At 36.8% G+C, this 18,887-nt stretch overlaps 1 protein-coding gene and 1 long non-coding RNA gene across 9 annotated transcripts in view; one reads left to right on the top strand and one right to left on the bottom strand.

Moving 5' to 3' along the window:
- The window catches only part of LOC148879796 (DNA primase), a 71,187-nt gene continuing 52,300 nt past the window's right edge, over nt 1-18,887 (top strand). For 3 of the 7 annotated variants that reach the window (XR_016104331.1, XM_088961502.1, XM_088961497.1), the window contains exons 1-6: nt 1-184; nt 813-961; nt 11,397-11,566; nt 11,630-11,776; nt 12,391-12,442; nt 13,802-13,976. Coding sequence is in view for 6 of the 7 variants with exons in the window: in XM_088961502.1 (XP_088817628.1) it covers nt 115-184; nt 813-961; nt 11,397-11,566; nt 11,630-11,776; nt 12,391-12,442; nt 13,802-13,976 (763 nt within the window). In the remaining variant the exon portion in view is untranslated. Of the gene's footprint in view, nt 185-245; nt 424-812; nt 962-11,396; nt 11,567-11,629; nt 11,777-12,390; nt 12,443-13,801; nt 13,977-18,887 lie in introns of those variants that run through there. The other 4 variants (XM_088961498.1, XM_088961501.1, XM_088961500.1 and 1 more) reach the window with 4 other exon arrangements.
- The window catches only part of LOC148879797 (uncharacterized), a 52,844-nt gene continuing 52,013 nt past the window's right edge, over nt 18,057-18,887 (bottom strand). Inside the window, exons 3-4 of one of the 2 annotated variants that reach the window (XR_016104332.1) lie at nt 18,566-18,663; nt 18,057-18,367 (exon numbers count right to left, since the gene is read on the bottom strand). This is a non-coding gene — a long non-coding RNA (uncharacterized LOC148879797). Of the gene's footprint in view, nt 18,368-18,410; nt 18,664-18,887 lie in introns of those variants that run through there. The other variant, XR_016104333.1, reaches the window with a different exon arrangement.

The following is an 18,887-nucleotide window of genomic DNA, read 5'->3' as shown; positions in this document are numbered from 1 at the left end:
GCACTACCAGCGACTTGGGTCCACAGTTTCTGGTTCGAGATTCGAGAATAAAAATTCCCGCTCATCTGTGTATCCGTTTTGTTTGCTCAGAGAGAGAGAGAGAGACGCAGTGAAATGTCTTCAGATCCCATGGACGATGTTGATCGCCTGTTCGAGTGCTTCAAATGTGGCGTCTCACCTCCTCGTAAGCTCTTCAATCTCAATCTTGTCCTATCATAAATCAAAGTTAGTACTACATTTTATTCGTCCTCGCGACCATTCAGGTTATCCACTCTGGAGATGGGGATTTTAAGTGGAAATATAAGTAGTTGCATGATTATATCCACCACAGTCACACTAATCGTAAGATTGATTCAAAGGTTGTAATTTAGAGCCCATCAACATATCGAGCAGGTGTGGTTATTGCTTCGTAAATATATCGAGGTGAATTAAAATTTCTCTTGTTGATAGGTAATGGAATGTTGTATTCTTAGATTATGCCCCGAGTTTACCATCTGAATTTTCTATTTTCTTCTTCCTGTCTCCATGTTTCACTAAGATCAGTTTGTTTATTCCTTCCAAAATGCATACTTTACCTTAGTGAAATTTTAACCAGCGTTGGACTTCCCAGTTAGCATAATGGAAAGCTATTAAAAAATAGGCAGAAAGCAAGGAGTGAAAAATATCATAAGTAAAATAATACATTATGCTTTGCTGTTTTACGACATACCATACTCGATAAGTTACTTTCCTCCTGTTGCTTCTGATGAAATATTTAGTTTTCATAGTTCTTGCGTTTGCGATTAATCTTTTATCATTTGGTTGTATGCCAGAGTCAGCAGTGAGAGAAAGAAGGGCTCACCAAGACAAACTAAAGAAGGCAAGTTCAAGACAAGATGTCTCTGCACTTTCTGGCTTTGCATCTCCCAGTTCAGCTAGACAAAAACCGCAGAAAACAGCAGATCTGCTCTGCATGGAGAACGTAGGTCCTCTATGATAATTTCAGTTAAAAGTTAAGATTGATTATTGCCTGTTGCATGGGTTATATGTGCAGTTTTTGTGTTGAATTGGCATTTCCTGTTATCTATGTTGCATTGGATTTGGTGTGGGTGCGGTTATATGCTTATGAATTGGATCCATCTGACCTTGGAATCTGGGGATACAGGGATTCAACTAAAATTGACCCACCAATAGGTACTAATTTATCCACACACCATACAATGAATGATAAACATTAAAATTCCAATTATGTAAATAAGCTATTTTTGATTTACATGTGCTCCATTGTTAATATTCAAAAAGTGAAGTGTTAACGGTAAGTCAAAGCAAATAGATAAGCTTGTTACATGATAATTAAAAACCTAAGGGGTTTTGGAGCAAGATGGTGCAATGGGCCATTTTTCAATTTTGGTGAATGGAATAACTAGGGATTTTTTTTTCTTGCTATGAGGGGCCTTAGACAAGGAGATCCCGTGTCCCCCTTTCTATTTACCCTAGTTGCCGGTGTCTTGAGTGATTTGATTACAAAGGCAGATGCTGATAATTTGCTTAGAGGTTGGAGAGTAGGGAGGGAGGAAGTGGTGGTCACACACCTATAGTTATGACATCATTTTATTTTGTGAAGGAAAAGCAGAGGAGCTTGTGAACCTAAAGAGGCTTGTGAATAAATTTGAGAGTACCTCCAACCCTAAAGTGAATTGGGGTAAGAGTTGTGTGGTGGGAATGAACCTAACGAGTGAAGAGGTGAATACTTTAGCTAGGCTTTTGGGGTGTGAAGTGGGAGATTGGCCGTTACAGTATTTGGGGCTACCTTTGGGAGGGAATCCAAACTCAAATAGCTTTTGATACTCAGTGAGTGATTGAGAGATTCACAAAACAACTGGCAAATTGGAAGCGGAACTACTTTTCATTGGGGGGTAGGATAGCCCTTATAAAGTCAACACTAGCTAATTTACCGATATACTTCCTTTCCGCCTTCAGAATTCTAGCGAAAGTGGAAAACCAATTAGAGAAGATCATGAGGGACTTCTTGTGGGAACTAGGGGACATTACCACCTAGTGAAGTGAGAGATGGTCTCTAGGTGTAAAGATAATGGAGGCTTAGGAATAGGAAATATCAGGTTAAGAAATACAACCTTGTTGGGGAAATGGTTATGGAGATTGCCGTTGGAACATGATAGATTGTGGTATAGAGTTATAGTGAGCATTCATGGATTGGCAGACAATGGTTGGGATGCGGGTCTTGATCCTAGGGCTTCTCGTTGCTCTACTTGGAAAGCAATTCATGGTACCTTGCCTTCTATGGTTCCGTCAAATTCGATGCCTGTGCATGAAATAAAGTGTTGTTTTGGGAAGATGTCTGGGTAGGGGAGAGTTCCTTTAGTGATAGATTCCCCTATATTTATTCACTTTCAAATAAACCTGTTCATGGGCCGGGCCGGGCTGGGCTCAGGCTAGGCTTTGCCTCTTTATCAACAGAAAATGTGTAGGCTCGAGCGCGAGCTCGGCCTGACCATCGGGCCTAGATCTTGAGCTCGAGCTTGACCCTTATATAAAGCCCAAAGCCCGAGCCTGAACCCAAAGTCCGACTTGTACACAAAATGTCTTATTTTTAGTGTACTTTTATAAACTAATATTATATTAACTTATTAGTAATTTAATAAATTAATAAACTAATTTGTATTTCCTAATAGTAAAATAATATTTATTAATAATTTAAGAAATAAATATATTATATATATTTATTATATATAACATAAATGCTTTTTTATTATATGTAATAGTATCGGGCCAGGCTTATTTGAGAAAGCTTGAGCTTGGCTTGAAAATGACCGGGCCTAGTATTTAAAACCCGAGTCCGAGCCCGCGGGCCTAAAGTTTTGTCCAAGCCCGAATAATAATAGGCTGGGCCGAGCCATTGGGCTACCCGGCCCATGAATAGGTCTACTCTCAAAGAGTAAAAGAAAAGTAATCTCTTCGGTCTATATTAATAATTCATGGGACTTGGGACTGAGGAGAGGGCTAAGGGAGTTAGAAATGGCAATGTTGGATGAACTTGTTACTCTTTTAGGGTCAACCTATTTGGTTCAATCTTGCTTGGATAGTAGAATTTGGAAACCTTCCCCGTCTGGAGTCTTTACTTGCGCCTCTTTCTTTTAGGCCCTTCAGCCTTCTAACATTGCAAGGATTTTTCCATCATAGGAGGTGTGGTGTAGTCCTGTGCTCCCAAAAATTAGGGCTTTTTGTTGGGGGGCAATACTTCAAAAAAATCAATACCCTACATGTGTTGCAAAAAAAGAGGCCAATTTTCTGCCTCTCTCCCCATGTTTTTAGTCTTTGCTTGGGTGCTGGTGAGACCATCACACCCCTTTTAACCTCTTTTCCTTTTGTACTCTTTATTTGGACTTGGTTCTCTACTCTCTCTTTGGAAACAGGTGGACACCTCCCTTGGACGTGGTAAGCCTATATAACCTAAGTATTTTCAGGCAACAAAAGAGGCGTGGTACAGTCATGTGGAGAGCAACATGGAGTGGAGAAATCTAAGGAGGAAACTATTTAAAGAATATCCATCGTGATACATTGGTTGAAATCAATTGACTTGTTTAAGGATTTTGTTAAAATGTTAATATTTTAAGTTTAGTACCACAGGGTACTATTGTACTTTCTCCCTCTTTTGTTTTGTTTTATGTCGCCCTAGTATAAATACAAAAAGCTGGTGTCACTAGCTTGACTTTTGGCTCTCAATCTCTTTTCTCTCCTCTCTCCTCTCTCCTCTCTCTTCCTTTCTTCCTCTCTTCTGAATAATATGGTATCAGAGCGGGACTATCAGATCTGAAAGGAGAGATCGAGCAAGCCTTTCTTCTGTCTTCTCTCTTCACCAGCTACAATTTGCTTTACTGAAGATCCAAAATACAACATCGGACCGAAGTATCTTCTCTCCCTTCCTTTTTTTTTCCTAGTTGTGTACTAGGACAAAACCTGTAGTAGGTTCACTTGTTTGATGTGAGGTGATCATCACCTCTTTCTTTCCTTTTTTGTGGGATTGGCTGATCCTTGTGATGTATTGTAGGTCAGTGATGACCTTTATATGTTGCGACAACAGCCTTATGATGGGTTTGTAGGTCAGGAGATGACCTGTATGTGCTGTGACAACAACCTTTTGATTTATTATAAGCTAGTGATGACCTGTTAGTGCCGTAACAGCAATTGATTTATTTCTTGGTGATTGAAAAGTTGAGTTTAAAAAAAAAAGTGGTTGTCTCTAGTCTGGGGAAATTGTGTGGACTGGAGACAAAATTTATCTTTTTGGGTGTTAGACTGCACTATTTTAAGGTTTTTTGTGCCTACTTTGAGTGTTACCTAAAGCTGTTACCTTGAGTGGTGAAGATTCTGCCACATCTGGTGTTTCCTCAATGCAGAATGGAACGAGTGGCGGTATGGGGTATGGATTTATCCTTTCCTATGGCTGTCATACCCATGGATGGCTTAAATTATTTAGAATGTTCGAAAGGGATCAGGTTATACATTACTGCAAGGGGAAAGATAGGGCATATAATTGGGAGAATTAAAGAACCTAATTCTGGGAGTGCTAAGTATAATAGATGGAACTAGGGAAACAACATGGTTATGTCCTAACTTTTAGTGTCTATGCAACCTCAGGTGAGAAGGAACTTTATGTGGGCTGAAACGACTTATGAGATTTGCGAACAGGCAAAGTCAACCTATTCTGAACTACGTCATTATGTAAAAATCTATCAATTACAAGCAGAATCATCTACTTGTAAACAATGGGAGAGGAGTATTTTTGTGTACTATTCAGACTTGACTTCCATCTGGAAGGAGTTAGATCACTATCAAAGTGTGGACTGGAAGTGTGATGAAGATGCAAAAGCGTACAAGTCCCTTGTTTCTCAACAACATGTATTTGCATTTTTCCATGGCTTGAACCCTGTGTATGAATCCATCAGGGTCTAGATCCTAGGAAGCAAGGATCTTCCATTTGTCTAGGAGGTATATGCATTAGTACAGTCAGCGGAAAGTAGAAGAAATTTGATGAATAATTATGAGGGGGATGCTGTTGTGTTGGCAGCGAAAGGGAATGTTGCTACAGGTGGGGCCATGGGGGAAATCTCTTTAAGAAGGGGGACTTTCAGAAAAGGGTGGATGACAAAGACAAACTATGGTGCACCCATTGCCAGAAATCCCAACACACTCGTGATACATGTTGTGAACTTCATGGGAAGCCAAAATGGGCTCAAGAATTGAGTAAGAAGCAAGGTTCAGATCTGAATAAGAAGTCTAGACAGCAAGGTCAAAGAAAACTCACTATAGCAAACATGGCTACTCAGGAGAATCAGCCCCCTACTACTATTGTAACTCAGACACACACATCTGGTTTTGACCCTAGGGAGGATATTATTAATTCCTTCTGTGACCATTTAGAACTCTATGGTAGAGCAATTCGTTAGATAGATGCTGTGAAGGCTTAGCCATGATTTTTGCACCTACGTACAGGTGTTGTACAGGGGTATGTGATCCCCTGTCACAAGTATGTACTGTGTTTAAATTGGTGTGTGAAGTGTGGAGATTAGAGCAGTATACTCCTTATTTCTGGACTGTTTAGTTGCTGCTAGTAGCCCTTCAGTATTGTGTACCTGTTTCCAGAAGCAGAGTGTGGAGTTTTGTGCCCTAATTGTGATTGTTAGAAGTAGTACTGGTGTGGAGATTAGAGCAGTATACTCCTTATTTCTGGACTGTTTAGTTGCTGCCAGTAGCCCTTCAGTATTGTGTACCTGTTTCCAGAAGCAGAGTGTAGAGTTTTGTGCCCTAATTGTGATTGTTAGAAGTAGTACTGGTGTGAGCACTGGTCTTGTGCACCTGCAGTTTTGTTTTTGACTTGTAGAGCTGCCTTTGAAAATGGAAAATGATGATTCTGCTTCATCTGGGGTTATATCAACCCATAGTACAGCAGGTATGGGGACTGAAAGTATGATGTTCCTTATGCCAATTACTCCTTTAAATGATCTGAACTACCTTGAGTGGGCCAAAGGTGTAAAATTTTATGTAACAGCAAGGGGAAAAGCTGGTTACATAAATGGATGGGTGAAAGAACCCAAGAGTGGGACAGCTGAACATGATTGATAGGACCAAGAAAACAGTATGATGATGTCCTGGCTTCTTGTAGCCATGGAATCTGATGTGAGAAAGAACTTTATGTGGGCAAACATTGCAAATGAGATATGGGAACAGGCCAAAACCACCTATTATGAGCAAAGGCACTATGCTAAGATTTACCTGTTACAAGCTGAATCCTCAATTTGTAAACAGGGAAATCATAGCTTATCAGCCTATTATTCGGCCCTTACCTCAGTATGGAAGGAATTGGACCACTATTAGGCTATAGAATGGAAATGTGATGATAATGCTAGAGCCTATAAGAAGCTGGTTTCTCAGCAGCGGGTTTTTGCCTTCTTGTTGGGACTAAACCCCATATATGAACCCCTTAGAGTTCAGATTTTAGGAAGCAAAGAGTTGCCTTCAGTTCAAGAAGTTTATGCCTTTGCTCAGTCTGAGGAAAGTAGGCGGAGTGTGATGGTTACAACTGAGGGGGAGCAATAGGTAGCATTAGCTGCAACGGGTGGAAATAATATGGGAAAGAAAAGTGACTCTAGGAAAGCTGATGATAAGGATAAGTTCTTCTGCGCCCATTGCCGTCGTTCAAGACATACGTGTGACACATGTTGAGAGCTCCATGGGAGACCAAAGTGGGCTGTAAAGAACCAAGAATAGGGTAAGGTACAGGGTCAGAAGAAGCCTAATACAACAAATGCGGTAACCCAAGAAACTCAGTTTGCTGGGTGCCAATTGATACTACTCTAGAGTACTTTATTGGTTCTGATCCCAAGGAAGACATTATGAACTCCTTTCGTAGTCACTTGGAATCTTATGGTAGGGCCTTGCACCAGATGGACAAATCAGCTACTGGTAACCTTTCTACTTCATTTGCTTCTACATCAGGTAATGCGGCTTCTTCCTTCCTTGTGTCTCCATTGCCATTGATTCCCCTTGGATCATTGACTTTGTGGCTTCTAATCACATGATCGGTATGCCAAACATATTCAAGTGTTATAACTTTTTGTCAGGAAGGTATAAGGTGAGACTTGCAGATGGATCATTTTCCTCCATTGTAGGTCAAGGATCAATATCCCTTGCTCAAGGACTTAACCTGAATAATGTTTTGTATGTCCCTTAACTTCCCATCAACCTTCTTTCTATTAGTAGTATCACAAATTCATTAAACTTCAATGTAACATTTTTTCCTGATTCATGTATTTTTCAGGATCTAACTTCTGGGAGGACGATTGGTAGAGGAAGCTTAGTGGATGGTCTCTACACTCTAAACAACAAGGCTGGTTTCTCGGTGTCATCCTCAGAGTCGCATAGTCAGTCAAATAAGAGTCATTTTTTTTTTGTGGCATAATTGGTTAAGTCTTGTGTCATTTGAAATAATAAAGCCTTTGTTTTCTTTTTTATTTAAGTCCTGTTCAGTGTCAGATTTCCATTGTCAAACGTGTCAGTTGAGCAAGCAATGTAGAACAATATTTCCTTTAAGTAATAAAAGATCAAGTTTCCCTTTCCATATTGTGTATTCTGATGTGTGGGGACTTACTAAAATAACTTTAGAGGGCGGGTATAAGTACCTTATCACATTGATTGATGATTTCTCCCGCTATACATGGGTATTTCCCATGCGTAGCAGAGATTTCCAAAGGATGGTGTTTACATAGTTTCATGTTGAAATTAAGATTTTTCAATCCGATAATGCGAAGGAATATTTCCATGGTGAGCTAAATGAGTTCTTTGCTTCCCATGGATCTATTCATAAGAGCTCATGTGCAAGAGCACCACAACAAAACGGTGTTACAGAAGAAAGAATAGACGCCTCCTTGAGGTAGCCTGAGGTATGATGTTACAAATGAATGTTCCCAAATGTTTTTGGGCTGATGTTGTACTTGCTGCTACTTATGTCATAAACTGCATGCCCTCTAGAGTGTTAAACTACAAGGCCCCTCATTAGTTATTGTTCCTCAGTTTCCTTTATTTATTTATTTTTGATTAATCAGTTTCCTTTATTTTTCATTCCCATGAGGGTGTTTGGTTGTCGTGCTTTTGTCTGTGACTTATCCCTGTCTCATGGTAAGTTGGGTCCTCGGTCTATTCCATGTGTCTTTCTGGGGTATCCTTCCTCGCAAAGGGGTATCGATGCTTTGATCCCGTTGGCCATAAGCTCTTTGTCTCCATGGATGTCTCTTTTTTTTTTTTTTGAGTTTGAACAGTTCTTCCTTGCTTCTCCTTAGGGGGAGAGTAATGTGGAAGAGGAGAAGCAGGTGTAGGTCTCCCTTCCTTCTATTCTGGATCTAGCTCCTTTTCATGTCTTCCAACGTCAGCACTGTAGAGATTAGCAATGTGACAAAGATATGGAGCCACCAAACACTAAGCAACCAACACTGTTTGATTCCCAGGAGGTAAGTCCAACACTTGTTGATCCCCTAGCTCCTGTTTCGGTTGTGGATGACCTTGACATTCCTATTGCTCATAGAAAGGGGGTCAGGTTCCCCTTCTACAATTGAAAGTATTCCCATTCCCAGAAATGTGGCAAAGGCTTTAAAATATCCTGAATGGACAAATGCTATGAAGGAGAAGATCACTACCCTCCATAAGAATCAAACATGGGAGTTGGTGAATCTTCCAATAGGAAAGACCTAGTGGGGTGTAAGTGGGTGTTTACAGTGAAACACAGGGTAGACGGGACAGTTGAAAGATACAAAGCAAGGCTGGTAGCTAAAGGGTACACCCAAGTTTATGGTGTTGACTATGATGAGACATTTGCTCCAGTAGCTAAGATGAATTCAATACGGGTTCTTCTATCATTGGCTGCAAACTTTGACCGGAAATTGCATCAATTGGATATAAAGAATGCCTTTTTAAATGGTGATCTATAGGAGGTGTACATGGTTTAACCCCTAGGTTTCTGTGCCAAATCCAAGGAGCAACTTGCTGATATTCTCACAAAAGGACTTCCACGCCTGTGGCACTATGAGTTGTGTGACAAGTTGGGCATGATAGATATATTCAACCCAACTTGAGGGGGAGTGTTGTTAGATTTAAGTTTTTTACTTCTGCTGTTAGAATGCTGTCAGCCTAGGCTGCTGTCAGTATGTTCTTTTCTTTATTTTAGGGTGTCCCGCTAGGGACCTTCTTGTAATTTCTTTATATTTTATTTGTTATATCACATTAAGATAAAGTAGAAGCTGGGCGCCACCAGCATAGTTCTTTTGACTCTCACATAATTTTTCTTCCTCTTCTTTTCTCCTCTCTTCTTCCTCTTTTCTTGTAAGAGAACGATTATAATTGAATAATAAAATTTAAAAATATAAAAATACAAAAAATATAGTAGAATTTGGCACATTCTACTATTATATAGCCATCATATTAAAGAAAATAAGTTTGACAAATAAGAATATTTTTATTGATGTTGGAAATGGTATACAAAATGTAAAATTGTCTTGAAAAGGAAAATGTTTTCCATTCAAGGAATGGTTCAGAAATTCAATAATCTAGGTCTTATACAGTCATCACATTATATAAAAAGGAGTTGTTTTTATTGATAATGAAAACAGAGCAAAAAGTTTAAAATTTACATAAAAATAAATCTGTTTTTTTGTGTTATTGTTATTACAACTATTATCATCTAAAATTGTCACGTGCAATGCATGTGCACATTTACTAGTATGATAAAATAAGAGAAATTAGACTAATATGCGTGGGCCTTTTCATGCAATGCTATATACTACATTAGTAAGAAAAATTGAGTTGACACAAGTTGAAGGGTCTAGAAGAGCTAAATGCAGACTAAAAAGAACATGAGCTGAAGCAGTGAGAAATTATTATAGGGCTTACAATTTAACCATGGATGTGACCCTAGATAGAGTGGAATGGCCAAACAAGGTAACTATGTAGCGGGATAATTAAAGACTTGCTGTTGTTGCTATAAAGCTAGAAATTGCATGGACCCATGGTTTTTAGGAAATAAAGGACAAATTTTCCAGAAGTTGGAATGGTCTCCCTTGTTTGAAGTGAAGGAAAGAGCTCTAACTTTTATGGTTACATACACTTAAATTGACCAAAATGGATTGAACAAACTAGGGGTGAGCATTCGGTTTTTTGGGTTCAAAACCGAACCGAAAAACCGAAATTTTAGGAACCGATCTAGTGAAATGAAAAACCGAAACCGAAACCGAAATGTACTAAAACCGATTAAACCGAACCGATTTTTTTTTTCAGTTATTTCGGATATTTTGGTTAAAACCGAAATAATGGGCATGAGCATGAAGCACTTATGTACCGAAGCAATTGGACGTAACAGTCTAGCACTACCACGCTGGGCACTGTGCACTTGGAGTCTTGGACAATAGGACTAAAGTCTGGATTTGAACTCTGGACTGAAGTCGTCGGCTCGTCACTGGTTTGCTGCCTCCCTCTCTGTCTCTCTGGGGTCTCTGAAATCCTAAGTTTCAAAGGCCAAAGGTAAACTCAGAAATCAAAAGTCACAAAGTTCAGAACAGTAAAACTAGAAGGAAGAAGTGAAGAAGAACTATTTTGTTGATTGGTTTCTACGAAAAGGGAGGAGGACTGCGGTGGCTGCCTATTCATATTCCCTCTTTTACTGGATTTATTTAATTGTTTAATAAATTTGGGCTTTCGGAAAACATTAGATGCAGCAGGGACCACAATTGTATTGTGTCCCATCGAATGACCCAAGGATATAGAGTTTCAAAACTAAATAGGTTTTTTCGGTTAACCGATCTCTCAAGCATGAGAACCGAAACCGAAAACCGAACTGTGTATTAACCGAATTCCAAAACTGAAACCGACCAAAACACCGATTAAACTGAACCAATTAAACCGAAACCAAAATTTCGGTTCAGTTTTTCGGTTTTAACCAAATTGTGCTCATCCCTAGGACAAACTTATATTATATCCATATACAAAAGGGGATAATAGCTTATTTACCCCACCAAAATTTTTATATTGCTCATCTGGTCCATTGCCTTGGTGGTAGGCCTCCAAAATGCTTAGTTGGTCGCCTAGTGAACACATGGGCAACACTTCAACTGCAATGATACAGACCATGCTCTGTTTCAACTTTAGAAGCCAAAACTGCATTCTGTTTTTCTTCCATGTCACATGGTCCTTTTTCTGATGGACATCAATGTTTGGAAGTTGCTATTATCTCTATATTTATCTGATAGAATTTCTTCCTTTGTTCCATTGGCATTTTAGTTTACTGTCCATCTCAAATGAACTATATCTATAATTTCTCATAATCTCATTAATGTGAATAATTATCCCTTCAGCCTGGTACAACAATGGCTAAAGCAATTGCATTTAGCAGTGGAAAGCAGCTATCTCCAGTCATCTTTTATGGATCTCCGTATGGTGTGCCAGCAAAAAGACCATACCGTTTGTTGAAATTGTTAAATGAAATCCGTGAAGATCTCACAACTCAAAATAGCTTGCAATCAAGGTAAACACACATTTAAATGATTTTTTCTTCTTAGGAGTTTACTCATGCCAATTGTTTTTATAGGGAGGATGTTTGGGCTACATTCCCCAGGCAAGATGAGGCCATAAAATTTGCAAAGGGCCATGCCTATGCTCATGTTTTCAGCTATCAAGATCATCTGAATGGACAAAGAAGGTTTCTTGTCTCAACATATGCTGAGTTTTGGAGAAGGTTATCTTTATTATTCTTCTTTTATAATTATGTATTGTTAACCATTAAGGGGTAAATTGCTGAAACCTCCCCTGAAGTTTGGTAATTGCAATCACCTTCCCTGAACTTTCTGACATAGTCGCAAGTAGACCCCCTTTATTAGAATCCTCCAAAAAGAGGCATGAAAATGTCCAAAATACTCATGCAGATACTTTTGACCAAACTGTTTATTTTCCAATTTTTCTCTTCAAATGAATCGCTAGCCCAAAACCCTTCCATTCTCTTTTCTGAAATTGATTTATTTTCCAAATTTGCCTTCATATCAATCACCCAAAGGTAAAGCTTCATCTTTAAATTCTCTTTTTTTTTTGTTGTTTATAAAGTTTGTATTTTTTTTTTCTGTAAAAACTAATCTCAATAGTAACTGCATAGGTATTTTGGACATTTTGTGCCTCTTGTTAGAGGATTCTAACAGAGGGGGTTTACTTGTAACTGTGTCAGAAAGTTCAGGGGAGGTTTCAGCATCGGTCAGAGACTTCAGCGGAGGTTTCAGCAATTTACCCAGCCATTAACAGTCATACTTTGTCTTCTTTTCTTTTCAACTATTGTCTCTTGCTGAAAGTGAGTTGTTTCAGGTACAAAAATATGGATCCCAAATTTCGCCATCATTATGAAGTGATTCAAGAGGTGATGACATCTGTTGTTTTTTTTCTTGATAGGGCATTTATACAAATACATTTAACGAAAAGAATTCATTAAGTGGAGTGGTTTTGAATTTTTTCATATATCCATATGTTATCTTTTCTTTCTTTTCTGTTTTGATTAGCATATTTGGTCAGTAACCAGTTGTTAGACATCAAAGATGATTAATGGAATTTTTGTTTTTTTTTTCCTTGTTTTGTTCATAATGCTTGATCAGTGTTTTAAAAGCGAACGACGCAAAAAAGGTGCAAGGGCTATTTTGCGCCTGAGGCACAAGGCGAGGCGCACGCCTTTTTGAGGCAAGGCACACAATTAAAAAAAATCTAAAAAAAGCTAAAAAATAAAAAAATTCAAAAAAAGCAAAAAAATTATAAAACATAATATTAATAAAAATATAAGCTTAAATTTTAAAACAAATGTTTTAAAAAACCTATTATCTAAAATTAAAATATATAAACATAATATGTGTAAAGCATATTCAAATGAGAATTGAAAAAATGAAATCAAACATATAAAACCCACAATCTCCTTTTTTCGCAATTACATCAAGTAGCTAATGTGACATATTACATTCCCAATTCTACGAGCTGCCTTTGTGCCACGCCCTTGAGGCTATCCCAAACAAGTCCATGTTAGGGTCTTAAAATTATTATTTTTTGTGTGAAAACTAAGAATTTAAGACCCTAACATGGGCTTGTTTGGGGAGGGGCATGGCACAGGGGTCCGGGGCTCCCGGACCAGTTGCTAGACCCAAAAAAAGGAAAAAGCGTCAAATTTTCAAAAGGCACATGCCTAGGCGCACGAGCGAGGCGCCTACCCTAAAATGCACCTCGCTTGTGCACCTAGGCATGCCTTTTAAATCATTGTGCTTGATAGAAGGATGACCATTCATCTAGATACAAGTATGGTGCATCAAAACATTTAACTAACTGAATGCTTGTTCATGAAGCAGCTTTTAGATTTAGAGGCATTAATTCACTCTTAATAAATTTTGTATATGATGGGATGAACCAATAAAAGTATGCTCGGTTATCATCCACACGAGATCTTATTCATGTAAATTCAAAAATTCCATTTCAGAGATAGCCTTAACTAGTAGAGTAGTAAGTTGGGATGGGTTCTCTGTCCTCAGCAAAGATGATATAATCTTTTGGCATATCCAAAGAGTTGATGTTTATGGAACATTCTTTGACACTGGAATCGATTGCTTTGAGTCACTTAGCAACACTAGTTAATATATTTTGACACTGGAATTCATTATTTGGAGACATCTTGACACTGTTTTGAGCCATTTTCAAGGTTTTCTCTTTCAGTAAATCCTGACAAACTAACTGCTACTTCCAGGGTCTACCATGTCATTTGTATTTTGACTTGGAGTTTAATAAGAGAGCAAATGATGGAAAAAATGGAGATGAAATGGTTGATCTCTTGATTTCAATCATTTTAGATGCCTTATTTGACAAATATTCTATACAAGGGAACCAAGAGTGGATTATAGAACTTGATTCATCTACTGAAGGTATTTCATTGTTCTAGGTGGCTTGATGATTTCATGTTATTTAGCAGAAAATTCTTTAAATATGCTACTGACTGCATAAATTTGTGAACCATTGGGTTCCAAGTTTATTTTTGTGCTAGTTCCTTATCTACTCCCATTCCCGTCTTCTGGACATGTGCTATCAGGGTGAAGTAGGGGTTGTCGATGTTACCCAAATACAGCAAGGGCATGGGTGGAAACGTTGTTGGATATGGACTTTACTCTAAAAATTTAAGTACCCAACATGATCCGGCACCTTGTAGAGGTATCTGGGTATTACAGGTTAAGCTCCCATACTTCACCCTCTTGACAAATAGTATCATTAAAGGGCCAACAGTATCATTTCAACTAAGATGTTGGCTCAACCACCTATTTCTGTTAAGCTGTTTTTTAAAGAAACAGAAAGTGCTAGTATAAATTTATAATTTTCCTCTGTTCAAAGACAAGAATGCTTGGTTAATCTCTTTGATTTATATTTTGACACTTCTACTTGTAAGAGACTGGATTTTCCATGCAGAATGGCTTTGTAGATTTAGAAATTCAAGTTAGAGTATGTACTCACATTAGAGACTTGGATTATTTTCTTTTTCTTTTTCTTTTTTAAGTCCAGGGCCATCCATCAAATGAGAAACTAAGATCAAATAGCACAGATAGGGCGAAACCTGGACAATGGACATGTTTTATCTTTCTTTCCTATTGTTGTCTCCCATCTGGAGAACTGAAAATTTGGCTAATCCATTTCTTCAGTTTTTGTCCATTCCTGTGATTACATGCTTGGCAAATATAACTTTGCATAGATTTGTTTTCATCCTTCAGATCATCCTAAGTGATATCACTTTTGAGCCATGAGATGCTATTGCAAAAGTGACAAGGAAGAGTGGTCTGACAGAAGCTTCTATTTCAAATGGCATCCTATTTGTTTTCTTTTTTCTTTTTTTTTTTTTTGAGAAGTAACAATAAATTTCATAAAAAAGAAAGATTACAAGACGAAGGTAATAAGAAATCACCCGAGAGAGACACTGAACACTCAAAACACTCACTGAAATCAAAACAGACATTGCACTAGACCTCAAACATCCAAAAATCCAATAGACTGAAACAAAGGACATTAAAAACACCCTTTTACCCCTAAATCAAAAGACTGCTGCACACCTCCTCAAGACCTTTGTCCTGACACTCTGGAACGGAACACTGGCAAACAGCAAACACTGGCCCTCTCCTCAATCCTCCTCTTCAAGACCTTTGTCTTGACCTTCGTCTTCTTTGTTCCAAGTCTCTTCCCCTCCCCTAGTAACCACTTTCTTCAAGCTCTCTTCTCTCCTTTTCCTCTCAAACTCCTCAAAGGCTTTCCTAGCAAACCCTTCCCCACCTAGTAACCACATTCTTCGCGCATTTCTCTTATACACCTTCTTGAAATTCTTTGTTGGTCCTGCCCCACCAATCCAAGTTTCAGTTTAGAGAAGACTTTAGTTACATGAATAACTTCCTTGGGATGGGATTCGTAACTTATTTTCTCTCAGCTTAGTAAGAGTAAAAAGAGAATATGTAATTTGTTTATGAAAATGGAAAGAGGAAAGGAATGAATTAAGAAAAAAGAACAAAAAGGAGAAACTTGCATGATTTAAATACCAGTGGTCTGTAATTTCTATGCATCTATTATTCTCCCCCACCCCACAGTTTCTCATTTTTTTTCCTGTTTGTACAGTTGGGAATAGTGACAGGTGGGGAAATCTGACGCAATACAAGGGGGTGGTACTGTATCATAGGTGGGGGTTTTGGAAAATAAAATCAGAAAACAAATAAAAATATGTGAGGTGGGGTAAAGTGAATATTTCTCTAAAAAAATATCTATGCATCTATTTTAATTCATTAAAAGATGACCTAGATCTCATTCAACATAACTTTTGCTATTATTATGGTATGTGAATCATGAAATGACAACATTTTTCTGCAGAAAAAAATACTACAGTAGAATTTGTATGGCATATACGAAGCTTTGTCCTGGAATATGCATCCTTCTTGTTCTATCTTATGGGTGTTAGTTCATGAGAAAGTGAAGAGACAAGAGGAAAGCCAATAGTCCAGATCTGTTAGGGTTGATCAATCTGATCGAACCAACCCAAAAAGAGAGTATTTATATTAAAGAAATATGAACGGGCAAGTTTGTCATTACAAAAGAATTAAAGCAGCTGTACATTAATGCACACACCTACTAAAATACAAGACAGAAAGATAAAATTACATAAATACCTTCCATCTTCTCTACACTCCCCTTCAAACTAATGTTGGGGGATAAGCATCAGTTTGTCTATAAGAAAATTACTAACAACAGACCCGTGTGATGCACAGGAAGATAAAGAAGACTAAATGAAAGAAAGAGGAAAAGGTCATAGTATTATGCACAAACATCTACATATAGACAATCACTCAAAGCTAAAACTCTTCATTAAATTAACATTTCCTTAATAGAAGCAATTTTTAAACCTTCTTTAAATACAATCAAATAATGCTAAAATGATAATTTTATTCTATCTCAACCTAACAACCCTGTTAGTTCGTGCGGGAAGATGCATCTTATGTTTGCAATTAATGTAAATGAAATTGCAGGGCTAAGAGCTGGTTTAAGCAAGTAAAATGAGTGTTTTCCATGTATGTAAAAGCAAGGTTTAAAATGTCGATGTTGATGGAAATGTCGCTTACCAAAATATAGGACATATGTCAGAAATGTTGAGGGGAAATATTGTAAAAATTAGAGATGTGGAAATATGCAATGATATTTAGTAAAATGATAAAAGAAGCATTAATACATATTTCTAGACTATTATCTTATTCCCAACATTATATAAAGCTAAGAAACTAAGATCAATAACAAATTAGTAAATGATGGTTTACTAATTTAATATGCATTTTGATGTTTTTACAAGGTTATCTGATATTTTCTTTTCTTATTTTTAATTCTGATTTATTATAAATTCTAATATATTTATTTCATGCCAATAAATAGAAATACATTTATTCTGATTTTTTAAATATTAAAGTTATAATACATTATGTTTTATTATAAATTTAATAAACTGATTCTCCTTTTTGTAGTATTAAGGTTATGATAAATTCTGATTTCTTATAAAACTTAATGAATTTATTATGATTTTTAATACTAAACTTATAATAAATTATGATTTAGTATAATGTTTAATAAATTTATTCTGATTTTTATATTAAATGTAGAATATGATTTATTATAAAATTTGATAAACATTTTCTGATTTTAATAAATATTTTAAAAAGTGCTAACCAATTAATATTTTGTTACTTAAAAAATATTTTATGTTTTATATTATAAAGTAATTAATTTATTCTTTTGTTTTTATATTTTGTTAATTATTTTTTATCAATATTTTATTTGAAATATTAAATAGAAATTATTAATGGATTAATTTGTATTAATATATTGTATTATAATAATATGATATACTAATATATTATATTTTTAATGTACATTAGTTGACATCCTATCAATATTATCGACATCCTGCCGACATAATAGGAAAAACTGTCTTCTTTGGTTATTTGGACCGATTTGGTCGACATTTCCGAAATATTGGAAATGTTGACCGAAATAATGTAATTTTTATATTACTATCCATTTCCATGTCGGTGAACCTCGACATCGACATATGTCGGGTGACATTAGGACATTTCGCGACATTTGAAACCATGTGTAAAAGTGACATACGTAAATATCTGATTCTCACTTCTATCCTCATTTTCTAATATATATTCTATTATAACATATATTACAGGTTTGTTAATATGAATAACCTTAAATATAATGCTTGTCTTTTTAAAAAATGGAAAAGATATAAAACTTCATTTTTTAAACCAAAAAACAAAATTTAATAACCACTCAAAGCAAGATCAACTTGTAAAGCTTGTATAATGAAAAGAGGTGCACAAGACCAGGTGTAGTGGTGAGACAGAGAAAGAGCATGCCTAGCTAAGATATGTGCAGCTCTATTGCAAGAACATTGTACAAACTTAAGAAAGCAGGGGCAAATAAAATCAATTAACACCTTACAATTGGCTACCAAGGTTTGGACTTGACAAGGAGGAGAGGAATTCTCTCCCAACAAGGTGTGGATGATAGTGAGCATATCCCAACCAGAGCAAGTGGTCACTTATCAATGGAGTCGTAATAAGCCACTATTAACAAAAAACTTCAATTAATGTTGTGGCTATTTCTTCAATAAAACTTGCTTAACTTGCTTACATGCTTACTAGAAATAAAAGCTAAATTATGTTTTTCCTCCACCTCTGCCCTATCAAAATACAAAGTAGTGGGACCTTTTTTTTGTCCTAACTTTCCATTTCTCCTACAATAAAGAAGAGAACCTTAATAAAACCATCTGGTTGAGCTTCTGAAAAGAAGTTCCCTAATGAAGATTAATTAGAAATACAAGGTTAATAGATACACAGTGGAAATGGGAAATGCTAAGCAACTTTACAAATTGAATGCAGGGTATACTAACATCTTTAAAAGAAAAGTAAGCAAAAATACCACCTTCACTCACATAGTTTTAACTCAGAAGTCTCATGCTAAGATTGGTGTTTCACCTACGTTTGCCTCAACCTCTATCCAATCTGAGTAGTTTCATTGAGAGTCTGAGACCTTTAAAAGGCAAGTGCAAAAAAAAAAATGGCAACAATAAGTGATCCATGGGAATATTACAGTTTATTTTGATATGTAAATATAAATGGAGGAACGAAGACAAAAAAAAACTCAAATTACATGGGAGAAACTATAGATTCAACAAAAAACACAATATACATCAGCCAAAACTATAGAAATTATGGCTCTCTACCTATAGATTAAACATTAAGGTCAATCTCCCT

This window comes from Nelumbo lutea, chromosome 1 (assembly GCF_056320005.1).
Source record: "Nelumbo lutea isolate HS-2025 chromosome 1, American lotus-T2T, whole genome shotgun sequence".
Classification (NCBI taxonomy): domain Eukaryota; kingdom Viridiplantae; phylum Streptophyta; class Magnoliopsida; order Proteales; family Nelumbonaceae; genus Nelumbo; species Nelumbo lutea.
The sequence above is the reverse complement of the archived record's forward strand: the minus strand, read 5'-3'. Positions and strand labels throughout refer to the sequence as shown.